General features: G+C 36.5%; 1 protein-coding gene across 1 annotated transcript; it reads left to right on the top strand.

The window, feature by feature from the left end:
- The first annotated feature begins 1,861 nt into the window (after window positions 1-1,861).
- On the top strand, window positions 1,862-13,738 carry LOC131039455 (probable glycosyltransferase At3g42180). Its single transcript, XM_057972262.2, has 2 exons — window positions 1,862-2,936; window positions 13,203-13,738. Exons 1-2 carry the CDS (start codon window positions 2,104-2,106, stop codon window positions 13,684-13,686), a joined length of 1,317 nt encoding a protein of 438 aa, XP_057828245.1. The 5' UTR covers window positions 1,862-2,103; the 3' UTR covers window positions 13,687-13,738.
- The last annotated feature ends 235 nt before the right edge of the window (window positions 13,739-13,973 follow it).

Genomic DNA, 13,973 nt, shown 5'->3' with positions numbered 1-13,973 from the left:
CATTTACACTATTGTTTGTCAATTGTCACATATTTGCACACACAAGATGTATTCTGCACTAGACAGAATAATCCTTTCACTTAAAGGGTGGAGACAATTGAGCATATGCATGACACTCTTGTATTGATGATTAAGTGGCAGGATATATGGGTGGTAGTGAATTACAATTGACTGGTTGAAGATTGTTAGAAATTGTCACGAGTCGCGACATCTCATTTCCATTTCATGATGTGCATGTGTCTAGATGTAAAGTTACATGTAGTATGCTTGAGTTTATCCTAGAGTTTTTATTTTCTTTTTCAACTTCATCATATGCTCAATGGTAGTGCCAACATAAGTAACCATTGGGATCATTTCTTATGTGTGGTCAAAGCAATGTTTTTCAAGAAGTTCTTTACATGTGACCTAGTGTATACCATTGTATGTGAGGGCACTAAAAGAATGGAAGATGTAATGTTCTAGGTGAATTGAGATCCAAGTTTATAATGGTCAGATAGTGAGATAGTTGCAAATACAAATGGAGTTGACAAGAATGAAGAAGTACTTGCAACTCAAGTTACAAGTTACAATTTTTTAGATGCTTTTTGTAAAATTGACTTTATGTCGTATGTTTGTAACTAAAAGTTAGAAAATAGACTCTTTTCACGTGAAAAATGAGTGGTTTTTAACTAATCTTTTTTTAAACAAAATCGAGGTAGCTTCTAACCCGAAATGTAAAGTAACTGGTTATGAGTTAGTTATCCTATGAATCCTATAAATACAAGGCTATTTGTAATGTAAAGGGGGGACTCTTACAAAGGGGAAACTCTCGAGAAAATTTTAGAGACATTTTAAAGAACTTTTTATGTTCATACTATGTATGGAAAAGATTTAGGACTTGTATATTTTCAAAAGGACAATGAAGAATTTGTCTTAGTCTGTGTGTTCTAACTGTATTCATATGTTATCGTTACCAATTTCTTGTATGTCAAGTTGGTAGTCTTTTTATGCACATGTGATTTGTGTAATTGATGTGATGATACACAAGAAACCTTTGGTATCTTAGTTTGAATGTGTTGGAGTAGCCTATCTCTTCGTATGTTGAGATCTCTTATTCTTCTTTCACCATCACCTCATGGCCAGATATATTATATTATAAACTCCCCTTGTAATTTGTCACCTCGGTTGGGAAATCTTAGTTGATGTTTTTATGTCTATCTTTGGGGTTTCTATCTTTTACATATCTTTAGTTTTTTGTTTTCTACTTTATGTACTTTAGGTTAAAAGTATTCAAAAATCCCCAAAAAACCCCATCATATAAGGGAGTTACCCCTCTCAAACACAGAGGAAGATTGTGGCTATACTGCAATCTCTCCAACTATTGAAATGTCTCTCATTGCTCTTTGGACAAACAAAATCAGTTTTGAAAACAAAATCATAGTGACAAATCTGTTTACCAACTAGTTGTTACTATGATGACATTCAATGTTGATTGAGTTTGGGAGATGGTTTATTGGGCTTATTACCTAGGATTGGGAATGGTATTTGATTGTTCTTCCTGGTCATGAAAGGCTTACCCTCAAAATATTATGATCCATCATAAAAACATATAACAAAACGCTGAATAAATATCCCTACAGATACTATTTTTTTGGTTTGATATTATTAAAAAATCCATATTTCAGGGCGTGACCCACGAAGTACGAAGGTGTCTTTAATGATGAAATTCTTCACGTTACAATCTATGTCAAATTAATAAATGGTGATAATGATATCCACCAAACACAAAGAGCAGAGATATATTTTTGTACGGTACGGTGTACATGCAAAACAGCTCTATACAGCGCACTCCAAACTCTTTGGATTGAATCTAATACCTTTCAGATTTGGAAATTTGCCCAGTTCTAAGGAGTTTGTGGGGAACGGGAGTTATACCCGTCAAATTAAAACTGTCCTCGACAATAGTCAACCTTTTTGGCTTTTGCAGATGGAATGTTGCCACCAAATTCTTATGTATTCAAAGCAGAGAAAGCTCCGTCGTTTAAACCAGCAGTCGTATATATGTAATGGTTAGAAGTTTAGGTCTCATCAATACCCACATACGAATTCCAAAGAGACCAGGAAATGGCCAGGGAAAGGTTTTGCTCACCAGGAGAGCTGAAGCATTTGTTTCTGTTCCTCCTCCTGGTAACTATCATAACCATACTTATTTATATAGTGTTTGAATTTAAAAATCCCACGGTTGTACTGTCCAATGGTGATATTTTTATCAGCTCACCTCTGCCCAGGATGAATTCCCACAACACCTCCCTGCTTGAAAATTCACTTCAATCAAAACCCATAAAGTACAATAAAACTTCTCAGCAGCACAAAAGTTCAGAACAACTAGAGGGGCCGTACCACAATTGGGGTCTGTTCCAGGCAGACTTCCAGCAAATGCTACGTACCTTCAAGATTTATGTTTATCCTGACATCTACAATAACAACTCCTCCTTTGCAGGAATTTTTCTCCCTCATCCAAACCCATATGATCGAAAACTGGGAAACTATTTCAGTGAACACATGTTCAAGGTCGGCCTTCTTAAAAGTCCTTTTCTTACATCCAATCCAAGGGAAGCCCACTTCTTTTTCCTGCCATTTTCCATTAACTCTCTCAGAAATGATCGTAGGGTGTTTTCTGGGGCAGCCATTGCTCAGTTTGTGGCAGATTACTCTAAGAACATTAGTGAGAGTTTTGGGTTTTGGAACCGGTCTCAAGGGGCTGACCATTTTTATGTATGTTGCCACTCTGTGGGAAGAGATGTTGCGTCCAAGTTCGTAGACCTGCACAGGAATGTCGTACAGGTGGTATGCTCCTCCAGCTACTTTCAAAGATTCTACGTTTCTCATAAAGATGTTGCCTTGCCGCAAGTATGGCCTCGGCTGCCAGAAACAAATTTGGTTCCTCCAAGTGAAAGGTATTATTCATTGCCTTGATTTGTTTCACTTTCTATTTGGTTTTGATCTGTATTTTGAATGACTTGGAGTTGGATGTAGGTGTTCTTTAAATGGGTATGTCACTGTTACTAGGTTTTGTCACATTTCTTAGCTAGCATTTTTTTTCGGTTTGAAGAGTATTTGGATTACAGTTTCACTTAGGAACTAGATATATGACGAAATTCCTTGGTGGGATTTTGGTGAAGAACTTGTCTACGAGATTGAAACCTGGATTTTTTCATACAGGCACGTCCTAGTTATTACATAATCGTATTGGTTTTTGGATATATTTTCTCAATATGTTAAAATCATGTTTTTGTGTTGCTGTTAATCTGCGTTCTCTCTGACCTATGCCGGTAAAATGGATTTCATAATTTCTTTACATATGCACTCACGTATTTTTTATAGACTCGCTATAGTATGAAGACACTGAGAATTGGTGAGTAAGGAACTCATAATTTCATACTGGTGGATATGAATCCTCGAAGAAAAGACCAGACTGGGATTTTCAGTAAGGAACCTCCATCCCTTGTATTTTATTCAAATGACTTAAGAAGAGAACTCATAGCTCTGTACGTGTGGATATTGGTCTTCAACCAAAAGAACAAACTGGGGTGGTTAACGTAGAAAAATCAAATAAGAAATCTAATTTTAGGATTGTCATTGTCAATTTCATTCAAACTCCCAAGCACATATAGTTTTCTTCGGGTGTTATTTTAGGAGTATCTTTCAGGATATTCACGGAATATTCTATTTGGTTAATTTTGTTTGCTATGTTGCATGTCGTAGTGAATCTTTTGAACCAACACCCTCTTTGGCAGGGAACACTCTGTTGCTGGGTGCACAACTTTTCCCAGCAGAGTTTGTTCCTGAACTGGGTCACCATCATGGCTTACTGGAGAAATCAGATCAGATTTTCTTAACCTATCCTATTTTCTTTTCTGTTATGTACTGACTGCCTATGAATGCTGGCTTTGCTCTAATTGGGCTTGTATAAGTCATGTATATGCTCTCTAAAATTGTGGATCAACTTTCAGAGGCTCCTCACAGTCTCTACCAGTTCGTTGGGTGGTAATAGTTCTGGAAAGTTTTCTAGTTCTTCATTAGTGTCTCACTTATGATCATGACAGTCCATATCCTCACACTTTCTCTCACTTGTTCAATGTTGAAGTTCTGAGCATTCTGAAGAGTTATTAACATATTTACAGAAAAATGATCTCAAGAGTAATTTGTTTGATTTTTGATAATGCTTCAATATTCTTTACCTCTTATGAGTTGGCAGTTTGTTACAGTGCACAGCTTCATGCTTGAGCTTTCTGGAATGATTTGGAGAGTCACTCTTGTTGCTTATGAGTGAAAATTGGTGAGGATCTGGAAAATTGATCATTCCGGTAACAGGAACTTGCTCCAATGATGTTTGTATGGAACAGGCTCCTCACAGTCTCTACCAGTTCGTTGGGTGGTAATAGTTGTGGAAATTTTTCTAGTTCTTCATTAGTGTCTCACTTATGACCATGACAGTCCATATCCTCACACTTTCTCTCACTTGTTCAATGTTGAAGTTCTGAGCATTCTGAAGAGTTATTAACATATTTACAGAAAAATGATCTCAAGAGTAATTTATTTGATTTTTGATAATGCTTCAATATTCTTTACCTATTATGAGTTGGCAGTTTGTTACAGTGCATATCTTCATGCTTGAGCTTTCTGGAATGATTTGGAGAGCCACTCTTGTTGCTTATGAGTGAAAATTGGTGAGGATCTGGAAAATTGATCATTCCGATAACAGGAACTTGCTCCAATGATGTTTGTATGGAAAAGTATGTCTCCTACAAAATGGAGGCTGTACTCCTTCTGTATTTGCCCTGTTCATCAAGCTCCAATATCTCTGAGTTAGTAAGGCGCCCGTCTATTTGGAAATCATGAGCCTTTTTCAAGTACAAGGTTTGGTTGGTTGATTCTCCACTACAGTTGTGCAGTCAAGACAAAGCTTCAAAACTTGTGGTTCTGGTTTTCTATGTAGATATTTTGGTAGAGAAGTAATTGTTGTTCATGGCATTTGGAGATGCTCTACAGTCAAGACCTGCATGGCTTCAAGATGAAGTTCCTCTATGCCCGACGCTTCCCTTTGTTGGAGAGGATCTTTCCTTGGTAACACTCAAATGATAAGGGAAAGCTGAAAATATTTATGGCATACAGTTTGGTTGAATGCTATTCAAACTTCAGGTGGCCAAGGTGGAAGTCTACGATTTATGAGGACTTTTCCTCTTCAGGATTTCAGCTTAGGAGATTTGGGCTTTTGAAGTAGAATTGGTTTTAGAAGTGTTTAGTAAAGATGTCAAGTCAATGTCTTTTGGGTATAAATTATAAAAGGCTTAGATAGTTTGGCTAGATTTTTTAGGGAGAGAGTTTTCCTTGTAATCTTGCTATTAGATTGATATGACTCTTTTGTTCTCTGAAGTAATAAAAGATGCATTATAAATTTATAAGAAAACAAAATTATAACAAATTTGGAACTGAGTCAAAATAGGATGATCATGATCAGAAGTAGCTAGTTGTGTGCCCTTGAGGCAATAATGGGTGAATATGGATTTAGCCACATTTGACTGTAGTGAGGATGCCATGAGGTGGCTATTAGTTGACCTCTATATGGCTCAATGATGAATTCAAAGTCCTCTATTGTTGCTTGCAAGTTCGATGATCACTGGGTCACTTAGTCAAAAATCCTCAATTTTATGCGAAATGTGTCAAGAAGCCAAAAGCATTCGTCAGCTTAATATGAACAATTGCGTTTCTTCTTTCCCTCATTTATGCCATTTGGATAAAGTATAAACAATAGAGGTACCCATTTTTAGCTTGTAAAGACCCCCACATTTTACCATCTAGGGTGTTTAGTGCCCCATGAAATAGCCTAGGAGCACTTTAAACAGTGACCAAACTTTAGGGACATGCCTGAATGTGAGTTTATGCATCCCTTTGGCATCACCTTGACTTTTCCTTGAGATCTGTGCCGAAGGCTTGAGTTTGACAGTCCATGCAGGTTGTTATCCGACTTGTATGTGTTGAGCGGAAGAAAAACGATACAGACAAGAGCACATAAAAATAAATCAAATACAAGCAAACTCAGAAAGGAAGCAAAAGACAAAAGCCAAGTTTTTTAACGTGGTTCACCAAATGGCTACATCCAGGATAGCTCTGTTTTTCTTATTAAATCAGAACACAATACCACACTGTTACAGGATATCAAAGATATATATTCATCCTGCAGCCAAACGATCCACACCCCTCAATGTCTAACAATAGTCGAAGAGAAATATGAGAGCACGTTACAAACAGAACAATCAGAAGCGTTAGACATCAGAAACAGAAAGGGAATCAAAAGAACGTTACATCCATGATCAGGATTGGACTGCACAAGTGTTACACCAACAATCTCCCACTTGAAGGCCAATCCTGGCTGCAAGAGAGATTCTCAGAGATATCCCCCACTCAAGGCTTATTGTCACAACTTGACAATGCCAAGAGAAGTCCTACAGAACTTGAACTTCTCCCTTGGAAAATCTTTGTCAAAGCATCCGACGGATTCACTTTTGTATCAATCTTCTCTGCTGAAACTTTGAATAGTACGTTGCACAGTGACAGAAAAATAGTTGCCCTTGCTTTCATATCCATTTTATCCCAATCTTCGTCCGACATTGAACCTTTTCCCTTGGTTTTTCCAAGCAATGCGAGTGACAGATCCTACTTGATCAGCAGCGATTCCATCTGAACCTTCCACAATCCGAAGTTCTGCCCTGCGAACTTCTCTATCTTTCATTTGTCCGTTTCTTCCATGCTTCTAGAAATTCTTCACCGATTTCCTAAAGACCGCTTCACTATCGAACTTTGACACCAGGCTCTGATACCAATTGTTGAGTGGAAGAAAAACGATACAGACAAGAGCAGATAAAAATAAATCAAATACAAGCAAACTCAGAAAGGAAGTAAAAGACAAAATCCAAGTTTTTTAACATGGTTCACCAAATGGCTACATCCACATAGAGCAGGGGATAGCTCTGTTTTTCTTGTTAAATCAGAACACAATACAGCACTCTGTTACAGGATATCAAAGATATATATTCATCCTACAGCCAAATGATCCACACCCCTCAATGTCTAACAATAGTTGAAGAGAAATATGAGAGGACGTTACAAACAGAACAATCAGAAGCGTTACACATCAGAAACAGAAAGGGCATCCAAAGAACGTTACATCCATGATCAGGATTGGACTGCGCAAGCGTTACACCAATAGTATGAGAGATTAGAAGTTTGCATTGCTAAGTGATTATTTTAAAGGGAAGAGACCTAATTATGTTTCAAGTTCAAATAATTGAGTGAGTAAATCATGCAATGATTCTACACCAATCTATCCAATTGACCAAGATAATTGATGTGAAGACAATCCTGCACTTTTGGTTGGATATCATGCAACCATTTAATCTATAGTTCTCCTTCCTTGTCCTCAACTCAATATTAAAATAGGAGGTGACCTTGTAATAGCCTCTATTTATTTAAAAAGGTTATACAATTATACTTTTATTTTGAAATTTATAATTTAACAAATTCCAAATAATCTAATAGTAATAATGCTTTACTTGTTCACGTATCATCAAGTGGTCAGTTGTTCTTATTGTCATATTAAGCTGGTCAAAATCATTTTTGCTGTAATGAAAGCTTAAAGGAGCAGTTGCTTGAAAGAGTGACTGCACCTTGGGTGTGTGAGTATCGTTGGGTCCCATATCCCCTAACAAACTACTGAGTCATTCATTTGTGTGAGTGCTGTGCCACTTTTATCATTGTCTATCATCTTCTCTGGCCTTCCAGATAGATGGCTGTGCCTTTCTTCTTGAAGTAAGGCATACAGCTTCCTCCAATGTTGGGATCCCTTCCAAACACCAAACAAAAGTCCAGTGATTCATTCATTCCTTAGTGCACACTAGAATATGGAGATTCTTTCTCAAAAGATTGGCGGATCTGTGGTACTTTGGCGAGGGAGTAAGAGCTATTATGCTTTTTATTTGGAGTAAATTTATCTGCTAGGAAAGGTTCATTATGTATTTTATGTCATTAAAAGGGTCCACTATAAGTTGTATTTGTTTTTGCACATGTGAGATGTATTTAAATCTTTTAAATTGATCAATTATAAAAATGTACAAATATATTTTACTATGGACCTAGACATGCAATTATTTTAATTTGAAACTGAGGATGTGATTGGGAAAACAGATTGAAATTGTCATGCAAAACTTTCCACCATGCCATGTGGTAGATAAGCACAATTGTGATGAATTTAGGGGAGATTTCAGCTGTTGGAAGTTTTTTCAGGGCCTTCTAGGATTGGAAGTTTTATCCAAATATCAGTAACTGTTCTCTATTTTTGTGTAATTTAAAATTTTGTTTTTTGTTTTTTATTTTTTCAATAGTGTTAACGAAATGCAACTTTTGACAGAATAGAATTCAATGCTGCCCATTAGAGTATGTGGTAATTTCCTGTTTCACAAAATCTTATTTTCAGTTTGTTGAATGGAATTTAAATATATTCAGTGAATAATTTGAAGCTTCATCTCATGTTTCAGTTTTCTCTCTCTTTTATCTCGATGCTACAGTTTGAATGATGAAGCTTTGAATCAGTTGCATGCTGCTAGATTTGGTGAATGTATTTCTGTGAGTGGTCAGTTGTTCCATTGTGTAGACCACACATCTATGTCCATTGACAATGAGGGATGAGGAGCTACTATTCTGATCTGCTTTACACTTTTTTTGAATTATTGATGCGGTCCTCTATTTTTTTTGTTGATGCAGGGCTTCTTCTTTTTTCCCATTCTCCCTCCTTTCCCCACTCTTCCCTTTTATCTTTTTTTCTCCTCTTTTAGGTAAAAAATACACAAAATACAATCTCCTCCTCCTGATCCCACATTATACTAGGGAGCTGTTTCTCTCAATTGCAGAGGGAAATCATCCTACTCATAGTGAAATTCCTACATACTATTACTGAATTTGCTGCTGTTCATTGGGCGATTCACTCAAAGTTTGCAAAGGATTGAGGCAACAAATTCAAATGTTAACAATCACTAGGAGCGTCCCACCATTAATGAGGCTGCACTCAAGAATCCTTAGTGTTGTGTTTACCAATAAGTCCATAATGTCAAGTATTCCAAATGGGCATCCAACAAGACATAGTTTTAAGTTAGACACTTATTTATCTGAGGTTCTTGAGCATTCAAGGTTATTGACTATTTCAATATATGCTGCAATGAATAGTTTTTTACTTTGCCGCTTGAGCCCAACGTGTAAACTGGGAACGCTGAAACCTGCCCTTGCTATTATAGATAAATAGACTAATGTTGATACACTTTCCCCATTCAAAACATTGACCCCAGCCACACAACAGAACTATTTGTGCTGCCAATATTGGACAATCCAGCAGTTGATAGTCCATTGTGGCTGCTGAAATGTAACTCGTGGAATCTGAATCTTCTCCATAGGGACAACCCTGTGCATGAGCTTATAATTTTTCTACTTTGTATTGATTAATATTTTAAGTTTTTAAATAAATGTTAGATTTCATATTTATAATAATAATATTTCAAATATTTTATAATAAATTGTTAAGTTTTATGTTAAAAATAATTGAAAAGATTTTATAATGAATTATTTATTTATTAAATTTTATGATTAATTTAAAATGATTAATATTTAATTTAAATTAATGCTTACATGTTTATTAGATATTGGTAAATTATTAAAAAATAAAAATAGTTATTTATGATAGTTAAACTTGATCATGAATCTTTTTCCCAAATTTTGTCACTCAATGAATTTGTTCCAAATATTTTCTTCACTGAACATGAATACAAACATGCTTCTTGTGATATAATTTGAGATACATACGCTGAAATGAACTTGTCTGCTACAAACTTCACATGATCCAGATTCCAAACCAGTCGGGAAGCCCCCTTCAACTGAGACCACCGTGACAAGGGCTCCAGTCATGCTGAAAACATTGATCAGAATTAATATATCAGCTCCTTAACGGATGAATGATTGCCTGAATATTTCTTGGGCTGGGAATACTATACTTAGATAGAGCTGCTTCCCTGTCCTCATTTTTTGACAGCTCTGGCCACATAGCTAATCAATGCTCAGATAAAGAAAGGTAACCACCTTCCCACTCAAGTGCATATCTCTTGAAAAAGTATTCAACATTGTCTGAAAGAATTAAACATAGGACAAAGCTTCCCAGAAGAGCCAGACATCTGTTGTTGGTATGTTTGCCGTTGCGCCAAAAGCTCGAGCTGTCAATGAATGTCACAAACACCAGACTTACCAAGATCCATGGGAGGTGGTTAAGCCATGTCGCAACCCCGAAGGAAGTGCTGACCACCAAGTCAACAATCTCCCCCACAGCACCGACTGAGGGTTCCGCACCGATGGAATGAAGGAGACCTCCCGGGATTCGAACCTTTGATCCAATGCTTTGATACCAATTGTTGGTATGTTTGCTGTTGCGCCAAAAGCTCGAGCTGTCAACGAATGTCACAAACACCAGACTTACCCAGATCCACGGGAGGTGGTTAAGCCATGTCGCGAACCCCAAAGGAGGTGCTGACCACCAAGTCAACATCTGCAACCTGAGAGCATTTGAAAAACTTATGAAAACATAGTCTGCCAGCCAAACAAGCACATTTGAATACAAAAATTTATTTTTAAGCAGAGTGCAAAAAACGCTATATGAACTAGTCAAACCCTAGAACATGGTTGGCATGATTCCAATTTCGAAGCACTCAAGTGTATCTACGAATATTTCATTTGTTAAATTCCCTTGTTTAACTCAATTATGTCTTTGCATACCCTGCTGGTAATGCAATTAGTTTGCCAAACATCTTGAATAATGTGAAGAATCACAATACCCTTTTTTAGTGAACAAGACTTTGTGACACGCTTGCCGTATCTTCTAGCAACCTTGTATCTCTTTTAAGCAACCTTGTATCTCTTTTAAAAATAACATTATAATATGACAAAATAAGTTGCCTCCTTATAAAGAAGCATCCCCTAGCAGACGATACAATTGCCTAGCCTATCATACCTTGAAAAACCTGCTGAATTTGATATAATCAGGCGTTTGGTGAAAAGTATGCTGATATCAGGTGTCTTTGATGAAGATTACAATTGTGGATGACTGCTAGTCATGAAGGTTGCTGTCATTCTCCTGTTTTAAAATGATTGAATTTCCAAATGTTTTTCTCAAAACCTTCAGCTGTTGATAGGCACGCACCTCAATATATGTTTTGAAGCTTTTAACAAACTTAGTTGGCCTTCTTTTTCAGGAGCACACACACATGTATGAAACCACCTTTCAAAAGGGAAAATCATTCTGCTACTGTCAAGCATCTGTCTCATAATGCAATTTTGGACTTAACGTTTGGAATTGTTTTTTCTTCAATCTGGTATGCACAAGTACATGCAAACCCTTTTTAAATTTACTGACTTCTTTTCCCTTGGCGTGCAACTCTCTGTGCAAGTCCATCTTCGATTTGGATATAAAATTTCTTTCATTGAGGTGTGCACCTAACAGTACAATTTTTCTGCAAAATTGTTGGTGACTTTTCCCTTCCCCAGGTGTGTGTTTGTCAATTTGAAACAGAATATCCTTTACAGAGGTGTGTACTTGACCATGTGAAATCAATGTTGATCTTTAACAAGATATTCCTTCAGTTAGGGGTGCACTTAAATACTTGAAAACTGATTTTGGATTTCACTTTGCTATTCCCTTATTTAGCATGCACCTATGAATGTAGTTTTGATCTTCAAATTCAACTCGGCGTTCAGCCTTGTCAACTGTGCACATAACAACACAAATCTGACTTCTGAAAAACCAAACACCTTCCATTCTTTGAAAGCATAAGTCTGCCTGCCTCATACAGATCTGCACTTATGATGAGAATTGTGAATCTTGCAAAGTGAACTTAGTTCTTTATTTAGGTGTGCCGTTATGCATGTAAATCTGAACTTGAAACTGAAAGTGCCATTTTTCTTTGTTGTTTGGGATTTTGATCTTGAAATTTTAAGCCTGTTGTTCTTATGTGATGTCCACCTGTAAACTGAATGTAGAACTAGATCTTGGAAATGGACTATCTGTCATAAGTCATAACAATGCACACCTCACAATGCATTGGAAACTTGTCTTATCATTCCCTATACAAGTACCTGGTCTTCTATGCCGTAATGATGTTTCATCATCATTTCTCTGTTGATGGGCCTCTGTTCTTTGCCTTTTGAGGAGCAGTGTTGAAAGTCATATCTGTTGATCTGTAAAACAGAGAATCAATAAAACACGACACAAACCAGTTTGAGATGTTTGGGGGATAGCTTTTGGCTTGTGAAAAGACTAAGATTTAGCATGATAAGTTATGAAAATAGTTACCACAGAGTAGTGGTCATGTTGGTTGAAGTAAGTACAGCAGTTGTGTTTTGTTAAAGTAACACAACTGTATAGATCATCTTTGATTTATCATATAAGAGGCAAATAATGCAGATCCGTGTCTGTTTCCTGCTATACCTGAATGACAACTGTCTTATGCTTCAAACATTTCCATTTGTATCTCTTATTGTTCCTCTCCTTTGACGAGTTTTAATGGTCTGGAAATAATATCAGAAACATATCCCCCATATGCTGCTTCTCTAGTGCCTTTTATTTTTACTGTTATCTTCCACTTGATAAAAATACATATGGCCTACAATTAATGCTTACAAGCTTCTCTCATATCAGATGCAACTCTTTATTTGTATTTGAGTAGAACCTTTATTTTTGTGTTGTGATATTGCTGAATATTGGGATGGCAGGTGGTTAGAAGCTATTTAAATAACTTAAAACAAACTAAAATCAGCAAAGTTTTTAAGAAGTAAATGGAATATGCTGAATTTACAATCACAATTCTCCCTCGTCTTTTTAGGGTTTTCAGCATTGTTTTCCCTAAAGTTACTGTTTTCTATTTTTGTGCACCAAAATGAACCTGGCTGTCAAGTTCTAAAAAAGGGGGATATCCCCTCCATGTTTCTTAGTCCTGGGATGCTTGGGACATCACCTTAACCCCAGAGATGCTTCCATGTGGAATACTGCTATTTATATCTGTTTTGCATCTCTTTTGTTGATTATTTGCAAACTTTTCTTTTTGAGTGCTAAAAGTATCTGCCGAAATTTGTAGGACCACATTGGCATTTTTCGCTGGGCGAGTACAGAATTCCAGAATTCGTCAGCGACTAATTGAGTTGTGGGAGAATGATACTTCAATGATTATCTCTGGTAAATTTCATGATTCACGTGAAGGCTTGACAAAAAGCAAGTATTGTCTACATGTAAAAGGCTATGAAGTGAATACAGCTCGGATCTCAGATGCTATTCATTTTGGTTGTGTTCCGGTTATCATTTCTGATCATTATGATCTTCCCTTTGCAAATGTTTTGGATTGGAGTAAATTCTCAATTGTTATAAGCCACAATGATGTTCAACACCTCAAGGCAATTTTGCTTTCTATTTCTGAGGAAATGTATGCAAGCTTTCTTGCAAATCTACATCTAGTGAGAAGACACTTTAATTGGAATGCATCTCCACAAGATTATGATTCATTCCTTATGACTGTTTACCAATTATGGCTTAGAAGAGGGATTCCGTTTCCCTCGTTTTCCTAATGTAGACATCTCTTTTCATTTATATTTTCATGGTTTGGCTTAAATTTTGGTATTGTTGGTCCCCTTTATCTGGTTATAGCCCTCGTATGGTCGTTGACCACTGGTCTGTTTTCCTTCTAAAATATATGATTGATTGCCTCAAATTGATCGATCAAAAATGCCTTATTTTGGAACTATTTCATTACATTGATATAGAATATTTAAGACTGCAAAAATTATTATTTTTTTCCATTACAAGATAATTCTTCTACATGGGTTAACGTTGTGGAGGCTCTAAATGTCAAAAC

This window comes from Cryptomeria japonica, chromosome 9 (assembly GCF_030272615.1).
Source record: "Cryptomeria japonica chromosome 9, Sugi_1.0, whole genome shotgun sequence".
Lineage (NCBI taxonomy): Eukaryota > Viridiplantae > Streptophyta > Pinopsida > Cupressales > Cupressaceae > Cryptomeria > Cryptomeria japonica.
Note: the sequence above shows the minus strand (reverse complement) of the source record. Positions and strands in the feature narration are given on the sequence as shown.